A 22,534-nucleotide genomic window follows, 5' to 3' on the forward strand; every position below is an offset into this window, starting at 1 on the left:
CAACCCCTGACAAGCACAAAATGGTGGCGGGAGGCACGCAGCCCCGCCCACCCCCGTATGCGCGCGCTACTACAACCCCGCACCAGACCTAACCCTACCCTACCGAACCCGACCCGCTTTTCGGCTCCAAGGGAGGGAAAGGCTCGCCTGTCGTAAAAAGAACGCGGCGAAGCGGCAGAGTGCGGAAGTGAGAGACGGGGAGATCGAGATGCGCACGCGCCGGAATCTAGGTCAACGGAGCTGGGTACGCTCGCGCATGCGCCAGAGGGGAAGGAAAGGAGGCGAGGGTGGGTGCGGGTCAGGCGTTGAGGCAGCTCCTCCTCCAGTCCGCCGCCGCGGAAGTGACTGGGCTTGTTGTGGGGTCGAGGTGGCGCCGCCGACTTGTTTTTCCTTGCCTCCCTCCTCCGCCTGCCCGCCCGCCCGCCACTCGCGTCCTGGCACGAGCCTTCGGGATTCTGAGGTGAGGGGAGAGCGGGGAGGGGGCGCCTTGGGTGCATTAGCTCCTGCGCCACAGACGCAACAACAAGGCCCGTTTGGGGGGAGGGCGGGGGGCCGCGGCGGAGAAACGGCCGCGCGCACTTTCAGGGCCTGGAAGGCGTCGGGAGCGTTGGAGGCGCGGCTGAGCCAGGATGCGGGAGAGGAGCAGCCGCCTCCGCCGCGAGTCCCCATTGGCCCGGAGGGCGGCAGTGGGGCGTCCGCCACAAGTGCGCGGCTGGGGGCGTCCGTTGGGATCCCTCGCGCCTTCCTTCCCCTGGCAGAAGTCACGAAGCCTGTTTGGAAGTCGGTGGCAGCTCTCGAGAGAGAGAGGGAGAAAGAAGCGCCTTTTGGTGGTGGTTGGGGGGGGGGCACGAGGAAGCAGCAAAGCCGTAGCCTTCCTAAATCATAAAGCGATGCCAGTACAGTAATTAGCCCTTAGCCCCCTAATGCACCTTGAGCTGAAAATCTGCTTCTGACGTAAAAGAGTGCGCGTCCGTGTACGCCTTGAGCGACTGTTTATAAACAGCCCTGCAGCTGCTGACAGGTAAATAGACTTATCTGCCTTTCGTTTGCCTGTCACTGTGCTCGCAGCCAGTGGGACAAAACGGTGCAGTTGATGCGCTTTCGCTGCTGGAAGCTTTTCTCTTTTTTTGCCAGGAAGATTTTTTTAAAGGGAGAAAAGAAAAACAATTAACCCACACAGCTAGTATTGGGCACCTAATGAGTTGTTACTTGATACTTAACATTGTGCTCTTGTGGCTTAGTACACGGGCTCTTTTCTTCGTAGGGGAAAGTGAACTGTTAACTTGACTCAATTCTGATTTTTGCCCAGCAGGTTTTGAAAAACAACAGTGTTGAATGAAAAATCTAGGGACCTTCATTGCAAGTTGGAGTGCTTAACACTAGACTGAACAAACGACAGTAGGTAGCTTTTTATTTCACAAATAACTGCAGGAGCTAATATATCATGAAATTTGTTTGCTAAAAATGCATTTTCTGGTATGTGTCCAGTGAGCTTGTCATTGAAAGACAGCTTAAGAGTGGTGATGTTAAACCCAATGTCAATTTTCTTTCAGATGGTAGAGATTTTAAATATCCTGTTTGATTCTTTGCTTAGTTCTTGAAGATGGTCAGTTTTTCTACACCAATTTTCTATGCAGCAGATAAGGATAGTAGGACTGTTTACATCTTCACATGGATTTTACTGCAGAACTATGAGTTCCAGTTATTAACATATATCTGAATCTAGTGCAAAAGGTACATAGTCACATGGTAAACAATTGTGTGGAAATGTGTCAACTATTTTTTTATTTTCTTTGCTACCATCTGAAGATCACAGGACAATATACAACTAGAAATGGCAGCTGTTTTTAAATGAGTTATAAAGCAATATAACATGATTATGTTTGCACATCATTCTTAACAGCCATTACATGTTGTTTCCTGTTACTTCAGTCCAGAATACATTATATTTTTATTTCCAAAACAACCCTCAGTTTACATTTGAGACATTAAAACCTGTAACTTGGTTCTCAGTGTCTAAGTTAATACAACTGGGTCACAGCAAGTATGCTGTCTTCATGTTAAATAGTTGTCGGAATACAAGATGACTTTAAACCTGTATAATGGAAAACTAAACTATTGACAATACATAATATATATGGTAATGTGAGTTATTATGGGACAACTTCTTTCACCTGAGCCTATACTCAATTATTTCAACTGTCTGTGTTTTGGATTGGACATTTTATCTTGTCCTCTTTCAAAACTGTACTGTGTCATGACAGAATTGAAAGTTAGTGAAACAAGCAGTTTCCAGCATATCAGTTTGACTTGCAAATGGCAAAGTTTGTGTTCATGAATTCTCTGAAAATACCATGAATTGGGTCAAGTCGTCCACTGTGTTTGCACATGCCACACTACACTTACCAATTTCTATTCCAGCATTTGTACTTTAGCCAGTTTGAGATCATTGGCTGAACCTCTGAGAAAAGGAATATTCTCTTAATTTCTAAATTGTACTTAAACCCCCCTCATCAAAAAAAGATGTACTTTGTCAGATCTAGAATTCTTGGGTTTTTGTTAGATATGGCACTGTTGGGATTTTGTCCTGATCTGGTGTATGGCTTTCTGCATGATCATCTGAAGGCACCCTTGATTTTTATGAAATTATGCCTTATAAAGAAGCATATGCAGTGTGTGTGTCCTTCTTAAAATACCATTTTTTTAAACGATCCTCTGCAGAGTCACCCAAACTGCTCTATAAATGCTCAGTATTCATTAATCGGTTTTGGGGTCTTTGCATGATAAATATTTTGTTTAAAATTCTGTGTGTTTTTTATATAAAAAGAAAACTAAATCAAAGTATTATATAAAACAGAATAACCCGTTACATAAAACAGTGGCAGAATTAAAGCAGAACTAAAAACGCAATTAGGGAGCATATGGTGAAAAGTGTATTTTAATACAAAAGAATTTAAACAGCAGTTGAGTCTGCTCTTCAGGGTTTTCTTTTTAATAGGAAATTTTGGGGGGAGGGGAAAGATTGTGGCTTGGATTTTATGTACTGATGGAAAGAGGTGTGCAATGAGTGACTTTCCTCCTTCTGAAAAGCCTCGCCACAAGGCTCAGGGGACTGAGATTGCTGAGGGAAGTCACCGAAGGCACATTCAGTGAGAATGTTGTCTACTCAGCAACCGATCTCAGTGATCACGGGTAGGAGGAGGAGTTACGCTAAGACTAGACCACGTCATTACAGAGGGGGCAGGTTTAGTCGTTGTCTGAGGACTATTCCTGCCTCTGGGTCTGGTCCTGACCGGATGGATACTAGAATCAGCAAGGGATACCCACATGACCTGAAGGTGCTGCTGTGCAATGCCAGGTCAATGATTCATAAGACCACTGCCATCCATGACTTGATCATGGATGGAGGACTTGACCTGGCATGTGTAACAGAGACTTGGTTGGATGAAGCAGATGGGCCTGTCCTTGCCGCTGCTTGTCCACCAGGTTTCTCTTACGCACAGCAACCCAGGTCATGTGGGCGGGGAGGGGGGGTTGCAGTGATTTTTAGGAAGTCATTAGTTTGCACCAGGCGTCCTATTGGGAAGACCCAGTTTTCCGAGTGCATGTTCTGGAAGTTGGGCAATAGGGGCAGTACAGGATTCCTTTTGGTGTACCGACCTCCCCGCTGCACCAAGGATTCCCTGCCCGAGCTGCTTCAGGTCGTGGCGGATGTTCTCCTGGAGACACCTAGCTTGGTCGTCCTAGGGGATTTTAACATCCATGCCGACACGACCTTACAAGGGGCCGCTCGGGACTTCGTGGAAAGCATGGCCTCCATGGGGCTGTCCCTGAATAAGTCTGGCCCAACCCATAGCCGCGGACATGCCTTGGACCTGGTGTTTACCTCTATGGATGTTGGTGATCTGACACTAAGTAAAAGCGAAACGAAAGAAGTGCCATGGTCAGATCACTTCCTGGTGCAACTGGACTTCTCTGCGACCCATCCCCTCTGCAGGGAGGTGGGACCAATTCGGATGGTCCGCCCCCGCCACTTAATGGATCCAAATGGTTTCCAGAGAGTGGTAGGGGATGCTTTATCCCATGTTGATGGCCTTTCAGCTGATTCCCTGGTGGCCCGCTGGAATGTGGAGTTAACCAGGGCTATTGACTGTTTGGCTCCGAAGCGCCCTCTCTGACTGCATGGAGCCCGGACAGCCCCGTGGTTTTCCACGGATCTGAGGGCAATGAAACAATCGTTGAGACGGCTAGAGCGCCGGTGGCGGATAACTCATTCCGAATCTGACCGGACACAGGTTAGAGCTCAACGTCGAGCCTACCAAGTGGCGATAGCGACGGCGAAGAAGAATTTCTTCACCGCCTCTATTGCATCTGCAGAAAACAGCAGCAGGAGACTTTTTCAGGTGGTTCACAATTTAGCGGAACCACCTGCAACATCGGGGCCCAGTATGGGCCACATGTTCTCCTGCAATGATTTTGCAAAGTTTTTTGCAGATAAAATCGCTCAGATTCGGGAAGAAGTAGACTCCACCGTGGGAGCAGGGCCGGGGCGGGAGAGTGCTAGAGTTCTGTCTAGTCAAGTTGAGTGGGATCAATTCCAATCTGTTACCGCCGAGGATGTGGACAGGCTGCTTGGACGAGTGAAACCAACCACCTGTCTCCTGGATCCTTGCCCATCCTGGCTTATAAAAGCTAGCCGGGAAGGACTGGGCGATGGGCTTCGTGGGGTGGTGAATGCTTCCCTCCGTGAGGGAGCCTTCCCAGACCCGCTGAAAGAGGCGGTTATTAAACCGCTTCTTAAAAAACCATCTTTAGATGCGGCCACGATGGCCAACTATCGCCCAGTCTCAAATCTTCCATTCTTGGGCAAGGTGATTGAGCGAGCGGTTGCCGAACAACTCCAGGCACGCCTGGAAGAAGCGGACCATTTGGATCCCTTCCAGTCGGGATTCAGGCCTCATCATGGGACTGAAACTGCCTTGGTCGCACTGGTTGATGATCTCCGGCGGGCTAGAGACAAAGGTGAGAGCTGTTTCCTAGTTCTGCTGGATCTCTCAGCGGCGTTTGATACCATCAACCATAACATCCTTCTGGACCGTCTTGAGGGGCTGGGAGCTGGGGGCACTGTCATACAGTGGTTCCGCTCCTTCCTCCTGGGCCGTGTTCAGAAAGTGGTGGTGGGGGATGAGTGTTCAGACCCCTGGGCTCTCACTTGTGGGGTGCCTCAGGGTTCTGTCCTCTCCCCCATGCTTTTCAACATTTACATGCAGCCGCTGGGAGAGATCATCAGGAGGTTTGGGCTGGGTGTTCATCAGTATGCGGATGATACCCAGCTCTACCTCTCTTTTAAATCAGAACCAGTGAGGGCGGTGAAGGTCCTGTGTGAGTGTCTGGAGGCGGTTGGAGGATGGATGGCGGCTAACAGATTGAGGTTGAATCCTGACAAGACAGAAGTACTGTTTTTGGGGGACAGGAGGCGGGCAGGTGTGGAGGATTCCCTGGTCCTGAATGGGGTAACTGTGCCCCTGAAGGACCAGGTGCGCAGCCTGGGAGTCATTTTGGACTCACAGCTGTCCATGGAGGCACAGGTCAAATCTGTGTCCAGGGCAGCTGTTTACCAGCTCCATCTGGTACGTAGGCTGAGACCCTATCTGCCTGCGGACTGTCTCGCCAGAGTGGTGCATGCTCTGGTTATCTCCCGCTTGGATTACTGCAATACGCTCTACGTGGGGCTACCTTTGAAGGTGACTCGGAAACTACAACTAATCCAGAATGCAGCAGCTAGACTGGTGACTGGGGGCAGCCGCCGAGACCATATAACACCGGTCTTGAAAGACCTACATTGGCTCCCAGTACGTTTCCGAGCACAATTCAAAGTGTTGGTGCTGACCTTTAAAGCCCTAAACGGCCTCGGTCCAGTATACCTGAAGGAGCGTCTCCACCCCCATCATTCTGCCCGGACGCTGAGGTCTAGCGCCGAGGGCCTTCTGGCGGTTCCCTCATTGCGAGAAGCAAAGCTACAGGGAACCAGGCAGAGGGCCTTCTCGGTAGTGGCGCCCGCCCTGTGGAATGCCCTTCCAGCAGATGTCAAAGAGATAAACAACTACCTGACATTCAGAAGACATCTTAAGGCAGCCCTGTTCAGGGAAGTTTTTAACGTGTGATATTTTACTGTATTTTTGGTTTTTATGGAAGCCGCCCAGAGTGGCTGGGGAGGCCCAGCCAGATGGGCGGGGTATAAATAATAAATTATTATTATTATTATTATTATTATTATTACTCTTGGAAGGTGCCTGCACCTTCTTGCAGTTACCTTCAGTCTCCTGTGCCATAGCTCACCCTATTCAGTAAAGGCATTTCAGGGGACTGCTAGGGAAAGAAGATGGAAAAGCCATCTTCTGCTCTCCCCCTGCCATCAGGAGTTGGATTCAAGCTGTTGTGTATGCAACAGCAGCATCAGTCCTAGGGGAAAGGGTGGGGGCGGAACTGTGGTGGCAAAACTCCAGATTGCTTTTTGCACTCGGGAAGTATTTGTAGTTTAAAGGGATCAGTTGAATCTATAATGGCACCTTATGAGAATGAATGTTCATAATTTTAAAAATAAAAAGGTGCGCACACTCCAGGATCTTATACATAATTTATCAGGTGCAGTGATGAAGTTATAAAGTGTTCGTTGGATTGAGGATTGCAGATTGAATGTTAAACATTTTCCACTCCTAAAACTGGAACTTGGTTTCCAAGGAAGAAGAAAATTGATTTGTTTGGTACAGTGGTACCTCCAGTTACGAACTTAATTCGTTCTGGAGGTCTGTTCTTAAGCCGAAACCATTCTTAACATGAGACGCGCTTTCGCTAATGGGGTCTCCTGCTGCTGCCACGCCGACGGCATGCGACTTCTGCTTGCATCCCGGGGCAAACTTTGCAACTAAGGGCATCTACTTTCGGGTTAGTGGAGCTCGTTGCCCGAAGCATTCGTAAGGAGGACAGTACGTAACCCAAGGTTCCACTGTATCTTCCTCTCTCTGTGTCAGAATAGGTGAAAATCTGAACTCGGTGCAGTTGTAGTTGTTAAATTCCCACATCATATAGGAAGATTATAAACTCACTCTGAAATTCTGTTTTGGCAAACTAAATTAAAATTTCTTTGATATTTTACCTAGCCTAGAAGTGCAAGCAGACAGATGTGGGTGATTGACTCATGGACGCAGATAACCCAGTTCATTCATCCAGCGTTAACTATAATTTGGACACATTCTTTAGGTAAGAGAATGTTGGTACAAAAATGTATTGTATAGTTTGCTTTGGGTTTAACATTGCCATATTAGTAATAGCTGAATGTTATCCATAAATATTTGTTCATTGATGTGCTTTCTGTGCTTTGTGCAGCAATAAACAGGCTATCTATGCTATGATATCCATCATGTTCTGTTGCTAAATAAACCAGAAATATGTCTTCTGTATGTTTTTGAAATAAAATGCAAAAGAAATATCAAGACAACCACTTCATTTCAAAGAAGTAATAGTGAAGAGTATTTTAATCTTCAATGAGATATTAATGTAACTTTTTTCCAACTGTTACTAACTTTTAAAATCCAGTTCCAGATGTCTGCATCTAATAATATATCTACAACCAAAATACCACCTTAATAGTTAAAATACAGTGATACCTCTAGTTACGAACTTAATTTGTTCCAGAGGTCTGTTCTTAACCTGAAACTCTTCTTAACTAGAGGCGTTCTTTCGCTAATGGGGCCTCTTGGTGGCATACGATTTCTGTTCTCATCCTGGAGCAAAGTTCTCAACTCGAGGTAACTCTTTCAGGTTAGCGGAGTTTGTAGCCTGAGGCATTTGGAACCTGAGACGTTTGTAACTCGAGGTACCACTGTATATTCATTCGAAGAGTGCCTAACCAGAATGCCTAACCTGAATGGGAGTTTTAGAACTTTTGAGAAAAAGATGATTTGCACTTAGCAGTCTGCCAGTGAGAGACAGTTACGATCTCTGCCTTACATCTTCCACTCCTTGTACTTTAGTTATCTTCTGGGCCGCTTTTCTGTGAGCCAAGCTGAAAGAATCTGGCCCATCCTTTATTGGTCACAGCTGAGTTCCTGACATCCTCTTCTCTCTTGCAGGGAGGAGTCTTAGGTCTTAGAGCAGATTCCCATCCATGTTACTCAGAAGTAAAACCCACTGTATTCATGGGAGTTTATGTTCCAGCGATAACATAAGGAGAGAGCTGTTGGATGAGACGAAAGCTCAGCATACTGTTTTCCAGCGTGACCAGCTAGAAAGTCCACAAGCAGTGCATGTAGAAATAGCCCTCTCTTGTATTTGCTCCTGAACAACTAGTGTTTTGTGGCAGGGATAAATAATCATCCTAACAAGTAGTCATTGACACATTAGTCACCATAAGCTAATCACTTTTAAAGCCCTCTAAAGTAGTGATCATCACCATAGCTCGTGGCACCCATTTCCTTTAATTACGCTCTATGTGAAGTATTTTATTTTTTCAGTCCTAAATCTAAACAGCTTCCTTGGAAACGGTTAGATTGTTCTGAGAGAGGGGGGAAAGAACCCTTTCTCTGTGCCCTTCATCCACAACATGCTTAATTTTTAAATCTTGTCATAACCCCTTCCCTGGTCACCTGTTTTCTGAAGACCCCAAATGTAGTTGCATCTCTCTTTAGAGAAGATGCTCCTTATCAGCCTTATTCTTGAGTTTTTGCATTCCTGAATAATTTGATCCCATGCACTTTGATGATCAGCCTTAACTCTAGGTTATATACAGGTATGAAAGAATTAGAAAGTATTGGCTCAATACTACTTCTTAGGAGATCCTACATTTTATTTCCTTCCCTTGTGAGAACTGCTTTCTTTCCATAAGTGTCCATAGGATTGCAGCCTTAGTTCCCTGTTTTGCACAATACTTTTTGGAGTATCTTTCCCTTTTCTGAACTTTGCCTAACTGCACAGAGATTCATTAGAATCTATTAGAGCCATTGCAGCTTTCTTACAAATGAACAAATTTAAGAAGCAATCATGGGAAGAAGTCAGCACTACTGAATCCCAGCTTCAAAACTATTCTATGATTTGTTGCTGGGTTGGCATTCCATTCCATTAGTCCAAAGCTCTTTCAGGGCTTTTAATTTTCCTACTTGTTGCAAGCATGTTAATACAAATTGTGCTTAACTTACAGAATGGAAATTGCCTGGTCAGCTTGCTAGGCAGGCTCGCCTTGCTAATAAGTATTGAGGGGACATCCCTGACCTGCTGCCATTTGCTGCCCTGTCCTCTGTATCTGGTTTCGTTCCAATATAACACTGGACACACCATAACTGAGCCTGGGTGAACCTTGAATTGTTTATCATATTTTCAGTACTTAAACAGTTGTAATTTTCTTAGTTGAAGTATAAAGGCATATGTTTGGATATAGTCAGGTTTGCCAAGCTTTTATAAACTGCATGGTACATTCTTCTGTGTTAGAAGTCTTGCTCCATTGGTGTTTTTCTTTCATGAAATTAATCAGTTCCAGATATTTTGAATTTCAAACCACTAGTAGGAAGTGATTTACTTGCACAAGTCATAGTTCCAAAACTTGACTGCGTCCCTCATATGGGTTTCCTAGACTTGGCAGGTCGTTTTTTCTTTGGTGGATGACGTCATAGGTCAGCCATTCTTCTAGGACCCCACCCTGCTCTCCAGTTAAGGAATCTTTTCACACAGACAGGATGACTCATCAATGGGATGGCTGTTCTGACACCATAAAGGTACTTGTGTTAGACAGGAATTTCCACATTCTCTAGAGGTATGTGTGCAAGTGCACCTCTAATTCAAGGCTAGGTGACTTGTACAACTAGCCATTAAGCTGTAGTTGACTTAACGGGGGGGGGGGGCAAGCTTGAATCTATTTGGAGACACTTTGGTTCATATGCAATGTTTTGTCTTTAACTATTAATTTGTTCAGAGAAAAGTACTAACTACAGCTTTATAATTTCTAGATGTGCAGAGTTAGTCGTTCCTACGGTATTGCTCTGCATTCTGGTCGAACTGGCTGCATGTATGTAACCTGAAGCATATGTTAACCCGAGGTACCACTGTAAACCATTAGCTGTGATTTAGCATGGTATGCTAACACTACCATTGTCACATGCTCTCATTTGTTTGTGAGGTAGATTATAAAATGAATACAGTGGTACCTCGAGTTACATACGCTTCAGGTTACATATGCTTCAGGTTACAGACTCCGCTAACCCAGAAATAGTACCTCAGGTTAAGAACTTTGCTTCAGGATGAGAACAGAAATCATGCAGCGGCGGCAGCAGGAGGCCCCATTAGCTAAAGTGGTGCTTCAGGTTAAGAACAGACCTCCGGAATGAATGAAGTGCTTAACCCGAGGTACCACCGTACAGCAGTCACAGCTTTATAGTTTGTGTCATTTTATAGCTATATATTTTGGTTGCTTTGTCAACTACGTATCAGAAAACTATACTATGACTTTCACAACTGATGTTTTAGAGATGATACTGTAATAGTATCTGAATATTATTACTAAGACTGTAGTCCTAACTTTGCTTACCTGCGAGTAAGGCCTGTTCAGTCAGAATTACCTCAGAGTGGACTTGTGTGCTGTAAATTGTCCTTGTTTGCTAGTAATATTTTGGTGATTGGAGGACGCATTTAATTATCCCAATAAATGACTGATGCTAGCAGCCAGGGACTCCAGCAGCATTCTTTGGGGACCCCCCCCCCCGCTTGCCTGTTATTCATCTTCTCTGAATATAAGTGTTTCTTAGAGCAATGTGAACCTTCAGCTTCAATATACTATTTATCTTTCCTCTGGAAAAACACTGTCTTTCAGCATTTGTCTGCTCTTTATTTTTTAAAAAATGGATTACTTAAGTCGTCCAGGCCTTCGCCAGGATTAGAGAACCACTTGTTCTAGAGCAAAAAGGTTGATGAACTCCATCTTGGCTCATACTTAAGACCTCTAAGCTTAACTCCCCCCCCCCCCAAAAGCCCCAGCAACATTGGGTTACATAGAGTGAGTGCTCGTCCTACTCAGAGTAGACTCATTTAAGTTACTAGGCCTCACTAACTAAGATTCATTAATTTTAATGGGTCTACTCTGAGCAGAACTAGCATTAGATACAACCCATTGTTCCTATGTTATATGTCTGTCTTGGCTGCAAATGTCTGTAACCTATACGGTACAAGATTATCTTTCTTGTCCTCATCTTACATTGCTAAAATATTTTGGGTTGTATCCAATGGTGTCACTCAGCAAGGTGAAGGGGGGAAACAATTTCTAGCAATTCCCCAAGTCCTAAATACAGTATTGAGTTATAAGATTCTCCAGAACAGATGGGGCAGGGAGGAAGAAGGGAGAATTTACCAAAACTGTTTCGCTCTGCTGGTGAAACGTTCTGCTGGTGACACAGTTGGACACACCCCTCTTTGTGGAAGATTTAACCTTTAAGATTAAATCTCTTAATATTTTTATCATTAATGAAAGGATTTGAACTTCTACCAAAAAAATATAATTCACAAAATTAAAAACACCTTTTTAATTGATTTAAAACTTTCATTTGGTTAATCTTAAACAGTGGGCTGGGACCTACTGATGGGCCCTGGGCCACTTTCAGGGAGGCCACAGCATGCCCAGTACTTGAACTACTCTCTTGGCATACCATAAGCTTTTGGTTGAATCAGTGTCAGCACAGCCACCATTTTTGCATGCTGAGTAAAAGTTGCCAGGGATGCAAGTTAATAAATATAATAGCAATAATTAACTAGGAATAGAAAGGAAGGGAATCGGGTAGAAGTGAATGTAGAAACAACAGAATGGAGGAATGGCTGTTGGAGATAAGATATGAGCTGAGTGCGAAAGGAGAATGGGAGAAGAAATTACAGGAGATGAATAAAAACACCTTTAAAAGGCATGTTATAAAAGGGGGAAATACCAAAGAAAACTTATTTCCTCTTTCTGCTTAAAATTTGGAAGTGGGTAAGTTGTGATACTCTAGAGCAAATGTCAGTACTTATTTTAGGAGAGCTGAGCTATGGAACTCCTTGCCACAAGAAAAATACTGTAGCCATATGTTTCATATATCACTTGTCATTAGAACATGATTCCCAACTAATTATGTCAAACTGTGCTTATACCTGCCAATATTTTTTGACTAGCTGTGCAGCTGAACATGCTTGCAAACCTCCCTGTGATTGGGAACACTACCTTATCACTGTTTCTGATACAGAGACTAGTAAGTGCCTTCATTCCAAATAAGAGGAGTGAAACATGCATGTACCTCACCCCCCCCCTTTAAGTTTAAGTCCTTATGCATTGTTTTGAAAACTGGGACAAAGTATCAAACAATATTATAGCTTACAAAAGCAAAGTTGCAAGATATACTTTGGAATTCTAATTATTTTGTTTGTTACGGCCCTATGTACTTTTATAGAGATCTACAGTACTTGAAAACTTTCAGAAAGCTTTGCAGCTTCTATACATCTCAACAGTATTGTACCTGAAATCATTTTGCTCTCGGAATGAAGAGGATCAGGCAGACAGCTAAAGCTGAAAATCCAGTTCTTCAAACACTACAGAGGACAAAAAAGCAGAAGACTGGTTTTTACAACACTCTGTTTGATACATCTCATCCTTTTACCTTGATGGACTGGGGAAGTCTGCCACACCACGTAGTCTTGCACATCTTCCAGTGCCTGCCTCTTGTTGATCGTGCCCGTGCATCTTCAGTTTGCCGGAGATGGAATGAAGTGTTCCATATTCCTGATCTCTGGAGAAAGTTTGAATTTGAGCTTAATCAGCCTGCTACTTCATACTTGAAGTCTACTCACCCAGATCTTATTCAACAGATTATTAAAAGACATGCTGATCATTTGCAGTATGTCAGCTTCAAGGTAAAGAAGCCTCTTTTGTGTTCTAGTAATAATTAAGAATATTTTATGTACATTGAATTTTAGAATATGTATTTGTCAATTTTAAAGAAACTTACTTGTTTAGGCTAGTGTTTACTGTTTTTTTTAAGTGTAGAACTATCAAATAGAAATGTGCTGGCAACTGCAAGTTTTCTATGTCTCCAATTCCTATCTTCCCAGGGAAACCAGTGTTAAGAGATAATGTGGGCATCTCCTGGATTTAGGATACTTTTTGTTGTTGTTAATTAGGTAGGGTTTACTTTTCAAATGCACCTTCAGCGTTATTTCTTTACCAATTTCAGTAAGTGAAATATAGTGTATTTACCACCTACTTGGAGCATTTCTGGTAGAAATGAAAAGTAGAGAGCCTGAAACCAAGGAGTTTCAAATTCAGATTTTGGACCAATCGCAATCTCTTGGCTTAACCTATTTCACAGTGTTCTTGTGAAGATAAAGGAATAGATTTTCTACATCACCTTGAACCAATTTGGAGAAAGGGTAATAATGTAATAGTTTCAGGTTATTATTCTTATTCTTATTTAGTCACTTGTTAAGTGACTTACATTAAAGAAAAATATATGCACATACATAATGCTGTTGGGAAAAGGGAGAGATTATATAATAGATTAACATTTCATATTACATACAAAATCACACCAGCCCCATAAACAATAACAAAAACATTGGCAGTACTCAAGCAATAAGCAAAGCAATACTTGCACCCAGTAATTAGCAGATAAACAAATCTCAAGCCCCTCGCTGGTCCAAAAACCATTCACTTCAACCGAACAATTCGCCCTCCCACCTCCCCACCAAGAAGTCTGGCATCAGGTGGTCACTGTCAACTTTCCTTTGGATTAAACTGAATCACTCCAGACAGCCTGGAAGGTACACTTCCTTCCAGCAGGTTTGGAGTGACATAGACTGCTTGCATTCCTTTTTCAAACACAGGGATGCTGTGTTTTATGAAATCAGCACTAAACTCTGTGTCATGCATGCAATACATAGTTGCTGCTCAAGAATCTCTGGGAAACATTAATGAAGTTGCAGTACAGAATTTTGGACAGGTGTGCTCACTAAGAATCAAAAGTGCTTTGCAATAACTTCAATGCACAAGTACAAAGCAGCACATGGTGCTAGTACTCATTGGCTCTCTACATTGCACAATGAATATAATTCAATGTAATGTTGATTTTCACTAAAGTATTGTGTGTTGCCTTTCAGGTTGATAGTAGTACAGAGTCTGCAGAAGCAGCTTGTGACATCCTATCTCAGCTGGTGAATTGTTCTATCAAGACACTTGGCTTGATTTCAACGGCAAAACCAAGTTTCATGAATGTTTCCAAGGTAATATTCCATAGAGTTCTGAACTTGAAATTATGTCTGTAAATAAAATGAGGTGGGACCTGTTCTAAAAGTTAGGTTTACTCTGCATGTAATGAATTTCTAGGGTAATTAGGGGGTGAGGTTGGGCAAAGTTGCTAATTGCAGTGGCACGGTATTATTGGGACTTCAGTACCAGATTTTTATGCAGGATGTAAAATGAGCATGAGCTTCAGGTTTCTTTTAAAATAACATTTGATTGTTCAATGTCAAATTTTTGACTTCCATTAATTTATTTATTGTAATTTCCAGTACTCAGCCAGTCAGCAAATGGAGTTAGGAGCTTCCACTTCATAGTGGCCTGTCTGCCAGTTATTTTTTATTTTGTTTGTTATTTCCATACATTTTTCCTTTGAAAAAAAACAAGATTTGGGGATAAAATTTTAAAAGTCATATAACTGCATGCCAATGTTTTCCTTCTCTTTTTTTGTCTGAATAGGCTCACTTCGTATCAGCTCTTACAGTAGTATTTGTCAATTCCAAGTCATTATCTTCCATCAAGATTGAAGACACACCAGTAGATGATCCATCCTTGAAGGTCCTTGTTGCAAACAATAGTGACACTTTAAAATTGCTCAAAATGAGCAGTTGCCCTCATGTTTCACCAGCTGGTAAGTAATCTGAGAAAACAAAAATTAATATAAAAGTAGCAGTTCATGATTAATTCCTTCAATTAACATTTTATTTATTTAAAAATCACCTTCATAATTATCAAGGTTCCCTCTTTACCAAGTTTATGAAATTCTTTTATCAACTTTTGTCTTTATTACAGAAGAAATAAACTGTATATATCATTATTAGCATTACATCTGAAAGAGGATTATGGCTTGTTTCACTCCAGAGATGATTTAGCCCTTATGGTTGGGTTGCAGCAAAACACAAACATTCCCAAAGCAAGAGCCATCTGTGTGTTGACAATGAACTATTAACTTTGATTTATTAAGCTATGTGGATGCTGCCATAGTCTCTGCTACTCAGATGAAATACAGTTGTAGGCCCAGGATAATGTTTGGAAACTGAAAACAATTAAGAAAATCACAGCTTTATTCTCCATAGACTTCAAATTTTGGTGAATGAATTTCACTAATTGACTATGTTAAGATTTGAGTCCTTTATGCTTGTGTTGCTTGCTTTGTTAATATACTGACAAGTACTGCCTTCCATAGGTGTCAAATCCTTTTGGGTAAATAAAATTGTTGTGAAGGTTTTTGTTCTTGAAACATACTGAGAGAAAATATGCATACAGACAGCAGACTGTACAAAAAAGTTACATTTTGAAATGCAATTATTTTTCTCAGTGAGCATTTACATTGCTTTCCATTGTGATTGGAACTTCTAAAAACAGTTTTTTACAAGCATTATTTCGTATCCTAGACCTCAATCTAGAATGATTGCTAAAATATCCGCTGAACAATATACAGACCTTCTTACCAATAATCCTCATTTAAAACATACATCATAATAATACATAAATAAGTGATGCATTCAAACAGATATACATGGGAGGCAAAATCCTAGCCCTTATATAGGCTACGTACATAATGGCACAATCTTATGAAGCTTCACATAAAAGTTGTTAGATAACAGCCTAAGAACTTGATGCTGGTTTCTGATAATTGTGATGTCCTGGAATTGGGAATGTTTTTCAGCATGGTAGAGGTAAACTAAATTAGAGTCTTTCTTTGTACTTAACTTTTCTTTCCTTCTTTTTGTCATTCCTAGGAATTCTTTGTGTTGCTGACCAGTGTCATGGCCTTAGGGAGCTCGCTCTTAATTACTATCTACTAAGTGATGAATTGTTACTGGCTCTTTCAAGTGAGAAGCATGTTAATCTTGAACATCTCCGTATAGATGTTGTGAGTGAGAATCCTGGACAGATTGAATTTCACGCTATCAAAAAACAAAGCTGGGATGCTCTCATTAAACACTCCCCCAAAGTCAACATTGTGATGTACTTCTTCCTATATGAGGAGGAATTTGATGCATTCTTCAGGGAGGAAACACCTGTAACTCATCTTTATTTTGGCCGTGCAGTAAGCAAATCAATGCTCGGACGTATTGGACTGAACTGCCCAAGGTTGATTGAATTGGTTGTCTGTGCTAATGGCCTACAGCCCTTGGATGATGAACTCATTCGCATTGCTGAACGCTGTAAGAATCTAACTGCCATGGGGCTTGGTGAATGTGAAGTTACATGTCGAGGCTTCATTGAGTTTGTAAAGATGTGCGGAGGCAGGCTTACCCAGCTGTCCATTATGGAGGAAGTGCTTATTCCAGACAATGACTACAATCTGGATCAAATTCATTCTGAAGTTTCCAAACACCTTGGAAGAATGTGGTTTCCTGATATGATGCCAACATGGTAAAAAAAAATCAATGAGGCAAAAGACCGAATTGGTCAGAACTGTAGTACAGGGTGTTGCTTTCTATGCAAATAAGGAATCTTAAATATAAACATACTGAATTATTTTCCTCAGTTAATTGCATACCGGCAGTACTATGCCAATCATAAAATGGAATAGAGTATACTGAATAGTGTATACATTGAAAGTATATCCATAAAGTGCTTAGTTTATCCTCCAGTTAATTGGAGTATTTTTAACAGATTTGTATTTAATTGTTAAGCACTTGGTTTAGTACAAGTTACTTTTGTACTAGTATTTCTGGTGTGGCTAAACACTTTGGCCTTCTTGGTAAACTTCTGCCTAATGGGTGTCTGGATTTTGAGTTAAAGTGCTGTTTCTCCTGTTGCTGTTCCTTTAATTAAAACCAGTGGTTATATACAACTTGTAAACAACAACAGCTTATAGTATGATGCCTGAGGCCTATATTTGTATTAGTATTGTGACAATGCTCAAGCTACAACAGGACAACTGTGTAAATGCACTATTTCACTGTTTCTCTCCCCCCCAACCCCCCTAACCATCTGAATGCAGCCCTGTTTAGGGAAGCATTTAATGTTTAACAGACTATTGTATTTTAATATTCTGTTGGAAGCCGCCCAGAGTAGCTGGGGAAACCCAGCCAGATGGGCAGGGTATAAATAATAAATTATTATTATAATTATTATAACCAGTTGAAAAATTGCTTATGTAACTGTATAGAAAACATTGGTCAATACATGTCCGAGAGCTTACGGTTTTTCTAGTTATGGGTGGATGGTGGCACTGCAGATGGCAGCCATAGTGATCACAGCAAAGGCAGTTCGGAAACATCTCAGCCTTCCGCCACTTGTAAATTAAGTTATCCTCTTCAGCAGTCACTGCCCATACATGTGCTGTAAGCACAGCTTGAAGCGTGGTAGAATTGCAAGTTCACTTTCCTCCAGCAGCTTTTCTCATCTTGCCAGTCTGATACAAGCAATCATTTGATTTTTCTTCTCTGCCGAACAACCCACAGAGAGAACTCTTACTACTACCTGTACACAGGATTCCATTATGTAAATAAAACAGATACCAGCATTGAGAAAGGATAGATAATGTATGTCTGTATAGTATTGATGCTACTTATAAGTGATGCCTCTGCAGGAAAATAACTTGTGTTTCTGAATGTTCTGATATTAAAGATACTGGTTACCCGAACCCATAAGTTTATAGAGATATTTCCCCTGGTTGCATTTGTGTGCATGTGTGTGAGAGAGAAATTCCCATCTTTTCTGGTTGGAGCCTCTCAGGTTGTGCTCCCCTTACAGAGAAAAAACAGTTCTTTCTAACCTCCCAACCCGCTACTGAAGCTCAGGGTTCTTGCATCTTAACAGTTGCCTTGGTACTGCTGCAGGATCTGAACTTATGCAAGTGTAAGCAACTCATTGCTAAACAAACAAACACCTTTAGTACGGAGTGGAAAGGAAGAGCCATTTGAAAAATCCTATTGGAAAATGTTTGGCCAGTCTGCCCACTTGTACTTTTTTGGTATTTCGGTTTGCTGCTGCCATGAAAAGTACTTCATGTTGAAAACAAGCATGTCTAGGAGAAAGGTTTGATCTACTTTCCCAGATGCACCATTTTTCTATTGGTTTTCATGGGAGAATGTGAAAACTTTCTCCTGTAGTTTGAAGTTGTACAGATGACGAATTTTTTTATCCTGAATAAAATACAGAGATTGCTAGCCCAGAGATGTAAGCAAGACTGCTGTGTATTGCACATCACATTGTTTGCAACATATCTCAGAAATAAGCAGAAATGGTCATATTTAAGGGATGCCTGATTAGAGGTACAATCAGAAGCTCTGCTCTCTTCAATATTTGATAGTACACACCCTTTCTACTTGGGAAGCAGGTGTTTAACTTCAGCTCAGTTCATGCTCTATTTATTTCGTGCAATACTTTATTTGGCAGGCACATTTTATCAGTTGGAGCAGGGATTGGATTGTATACACTTAGTTTAAAGTCGCATTAAATTTAGCAAGATTTACGAAGTAAACACACATAGGATTGGCTGCATGATTCTGCCTAAATTGACAGCTGGGATTTTAGTAGAGTGGCATAGAAATTACCTAAGCCTCCCACGTAAGATCAATTCTGAGTGTTTCATTTTCACATAACATTTCCAGCTCTGAGCCTTGGGTAACTGTAGGAGCCAGGCTTTGCTGATGTCAAGTAGAATGTTACCTTAACAAAATTGTTAAACTGTAACCATGCAAATCTCAACAGGTGAAATGGATGTTCAGTGCATGTAAGCACTGCGTTATGCATAAGCAGGGTAGAATTTTAGTACAGATTTTGTTTGTAACCATTTATGCACAATTTCAGTGTAATCCTATGAATGTTTACCCAGAAGTATGTGTGTTTAGTACTGTAGCCTTAGTTATGTGCTGTTCACATAAACTAGAGAAAGCAAAATTGTAATATGAGTGAACCAGTTTCCTTCAGTTCATATAAATTGCTCCAGTTAAAGTACTAATCCACTTTATCACTACAAATGGGAAGGACGTTTTTAAAACTTTAAAACTAGGGTGCAGTTGGTGAGGAGTGGTTGGAAGAGCAGCAGAGGCCAGGGACTTTGAGGTAAAGTGGAAGACAGCTTGTCTCCTGATGAGCTTCTTGAATCTCATAACCATATCTCACTGCCTTTATTGCGCGAAGCTTCTTAAAAGCAAAGCCGACAATCGTATTGTACAGTTCTCCAAACTTTTAACCAAAGCCATCTGTTGTACCTTATGGAAAGCTATCAAAGTTTAATCCTTGGTATGTAAAACAAAACCAAGTAGAGCCATTTCTACAAATAATTTTACACTGCTTACTGCTATTGAGCAGTGATATATCAACTAATGTATAATGTTGTAAATAAAACTTTCAAAACTACGTACATGTAAAGAAAATAAAATGGAATGGAGCTTATTCATTTCAGTTAAGCAAGGCTAGCATACTGAAAGATCTGCTTCATATGCATGTTGACCGTATATAGTGTGTGGGGAAATGTACATTATGAAATTTGATTTTTGACACTTGGAGAAGAGATAGAGCTTTTCAAATGTCAAGGAAGGTTTAACTTTTCACTAAAAATACTTATCCCCGTTGCTGCCATGTAGGAATCTGCTTTTGAAACCCAGGGCAGCTTCATATTGCAGGTTCAATGAAAAGTAAAAATTGTGCTGGGGAAAGGTAAAGAGCCCCCTGACAGTTAAGTCCAGTCACAAACGACTATGGGGTTGCGGCGCTCATCTCACTTTACTGGTCAAGGGAGCTGACGTTTGTCCGCAGACAGTTTTTCCGGGTCATGTGGGCAGCATGACCAAGCTGCTTCTGGTGCAACGGAACACCGAACCCAGAGCAGCGCATGGAAATGCCATTTACCTTCCTGCCAGAGTGGTACCTATTTATCTACTTGCACTTTGATGTGCTTTCGAACTGCCAGGTTGGGGTAGAAAAGTCTTTTAATGTAGCACTAATGTTTTCATTCTGTTCCCAGAAAGAAACAACTTGCACATTTTAAGTAGAGGAAAGTGATTAAAACCTTTTTACTGCCTGCTGCAAAGCTCCAGAATGGACTATTTAGGGATAACTTGTAAGGAACAACTTCTATATAGTTATTTATGGGTGATAGCATTTTGCATCTGTATTAAGGTTGTAGGTGCAGCTCTCCGTTTTTGCTTTTGCAGATACATTTTGGCAACAAGAAGGGTTGGGGAGCTGTTAACTCTTCCAACTTTTCTGTATGAAGAGTGCTGTAGTTTTAAGTGGACCATACTGAAATGAACATCTGGCTAGAACTGATTCCCCAGGGCTGGAAAACACTATTTCGGCAGCAGCTAGAGCTCACTGCCATCATTCTGCCTGCTGAATTTCAAGCACAAACTTGCTAGTTCAAGCACAAATGTCAGAACATTGCAGTAGGATTTTGAGTTTGAGGAAAGAAAACTACAAAAGTATATAAGCTTATGACTGAAATGTTTAGAAGCAGATGGAACATATAATAATGAAGGTATTAATGCACTGAAACAGTTCAAGTTGTGTTGTAGTTCCATATGGCTTCCTAATACTAGAATATGAAATCCAAATTTGGATGAGCCTTAATTTGGATCCAAAACCACATCTGAATGCAGAGGTGTGGAATCTGCAACCCTATAGATATTCCTGGACTACAATTCCCATCACCCTTGACCATTGGCTAGTTGCTTGGGGCTTATGGGAGTCTAACAACATCTAGAGAGCCACAAGTGCCCCATTTTTTAAGACACCTGTCTAAAACACTACTTTTTAAAAATACCTATCTAAAACACTACACCTATCTGACACTACTAATCAGATATAGCTTGATCACAGTTGTGGCTCCAGTGGTTTGTGTGTCATCAATTTAAAAGAATAGCTTATGTGCTCTGGCTTTTCTAAAGAGCAATATGCTTGGGTGAACCGCCCTGAGACCTCGGGCTATAAGGTGGTATATAAATTCAACAAATAATAATAAAGCGTGTATTAACAGTTCATTCCATCCTTCAGTATGTAAACTAAGCCTTCAGAATATAGTTATAATTGAAAATAAAAATCTACAAGCAGGATGCATATGTTGTTGAGGTAAATTGCTAATATACTCACATCAGTCGCTAATACCTTTTGTGTTAGACCAAACAACTTGTATGTTCCAGCTGCCACCACCAGGTGTCGTTTGGGGGCCTACAATCAAAGCCATCTGACAGCTCATCCTCACTTTCATTATAATTACTCAGCTGAAGATTGCAGGCTGATTCACAACAACAAAAATACAATATGAGAACACAAGATACATAATAAAACAAAAATGAACCAATAAACATTTCCCAGACAAACACACAAATGTATTTCCAGTTTTAAAAGTTCCAAGTGTGTAAGGTCTGTGTTTTATGCATTCCAGTTCACCAGTGTCTAGAGCAGTTCCAGCCTAGGTTTTGCATTTCTCGTGGACTTTTCTCATGCCCAAGGTGCATTAGAGCTTGTTCCTAATAAGGGACATCTTTGAGATGCCCTCTGACATTTGTTCCCAATTCATCCTGGGCTGAACTGTTAGCAATAGTGAAACCCGGTGTATAGGCAGTTGGATGGGGGAGATCAAGGTTGCAACAATCACCTTAAAAGCATTCACCAAGAAGTAGGTTCTGTCTGTACCCTTAAAGTAGTAACCTACTTTAAGAAGTCATGTATTACATCAGTACGCATGGGAAACCATTAAGGGTGCAGTCTTACAGACAGTTGAGACGTCTGAAATAAGTGGGATGCACTTCGGAGTAAGTCTGCATTGCACTGCATTGTAAATGGAGAGAACAATCTGGCTCTTAATACGGCTAAGACCAAGGAATTAGTGGTGGATTACAGGAAAAAAAAGGCGGACATTCAGCCCTTGCATATCAATGGGGAACGGGTGGAGAGGGTGGCGGAATTCAGGTTTTTGGGAGTAACTATCGATCAGGGCATGACTTGGAGCGCAAATACCACTGCTCTGGTGAAGAAGGCCCAGCAGAGAATTTATTTCCTCAGACTTTTAAAGAAGAACAATCTGAGTGAGAGACTGCTGGTGTCCTTCTACCGAGGCTCCATAGAGAGCATTCTTACATACTGTATTTGTGCTTGGTTCTCCAGTTGTACAGCTAGGGAGAGGAAGGTGCTCCAGAAGGTCATAACCACAGCACAAAGGATTATTGGTCAACCTCTCCCATCTTTGGAAGAATTGTACGGTTCCCGTTGTCTTAGGAAAGCAAACAACATCCTGCAGGATTCATCTCACCCGGGATACAGTCTGTTTGC

At 41.8% G+C, this 22,534-nt stretch overlaps 1 protein-coding gene across 5 annotated transcripts; it reads left to right on the forward strand.

Moving 5' to 3' along the window:
- Positions 1-253: 253 nt before the first annotated feature.
- On the forward strand, positions 254-17,900 carry LOC128407895 (F-box/LRR-repeat protein 21-like). Of its 5 annotated transcripts, none has more exons than XM_053376858.1 (7): positions 254-460; positions 1,313-1,398; positions 7,161-7,260; positions 12,459-12,918; positions 14,161-14,283; positions 14,759-14,930; positions 16,042-17,900. In XM_053376858.1, exons 4-7 carry the CDS (start codon positions 12,547-12,549, stop codon positions 16,683-16,685), a joined length of 1,311 nt encoding a protein of 436 aa, XP_053232833.1. In that variant the 5' UTR covers positions 254-460; positions 1,313-1,398; positions 7,161-7,260; positions 12,459-12,546; the 3' UTR covers positions 16,686-17,900. The 5 variants fall into 5 exon arrangements, with proteins under 5 accessions (XP_053232833.1, XP_053232836.1, XP_053232837.1 ...); XM_053376861.1 differs by having other exon boundaries at positions 7,166-7,260; XM_053376859.1 differs by lacking the exon at positions 254-460 and adding an exon at positions 890-1,021.
- The last annotated feature ends 4,634 nt before the right edge of the window (positions 17,901-22,534 follow it).

The sequence above is a fragment of the Podarcis raffonei genome, chromosome 2 (genome assembly GCF_027172205.1).
Source record: "Podarcis raffonei isolate rPodRaf1 chromosome 2, rPodRaf1.pri, whole genome shotgun sequence".
NCBI classification, from domain to species: domain Eukaryota; kingdom Metazoa; phylum Chordata; class Lepidosauria; order Squamata; family Lacertidae; genus Podarcis; species Podarcis raffonei.

Bases quoted from the DNA above. Each gene is read 5' to 3' on its own strand.
- LOC128407895 (XM_053376858.1), top strand. From the start codon at position 12,547: ATGAAGAGGATCAGGCAGACAGCTAAAGCTGAAAATCCAGTTCTTCAA. The intron at 12,919-14,160 runs GTAAAGAAGCCT...GTTGCCTTTCAG, and splicing joins TGCAGTATGTCAGCTTCAAG to GTTGATAGTAGTACAGAGTC. The intron at 14,284-14,758 runs GTAATATTCCAT...TTGTCTGAATAG, and splicing joins GTTTCATGAATGTTTCCAAG to GCTCACTTCGTATCAGCTCT.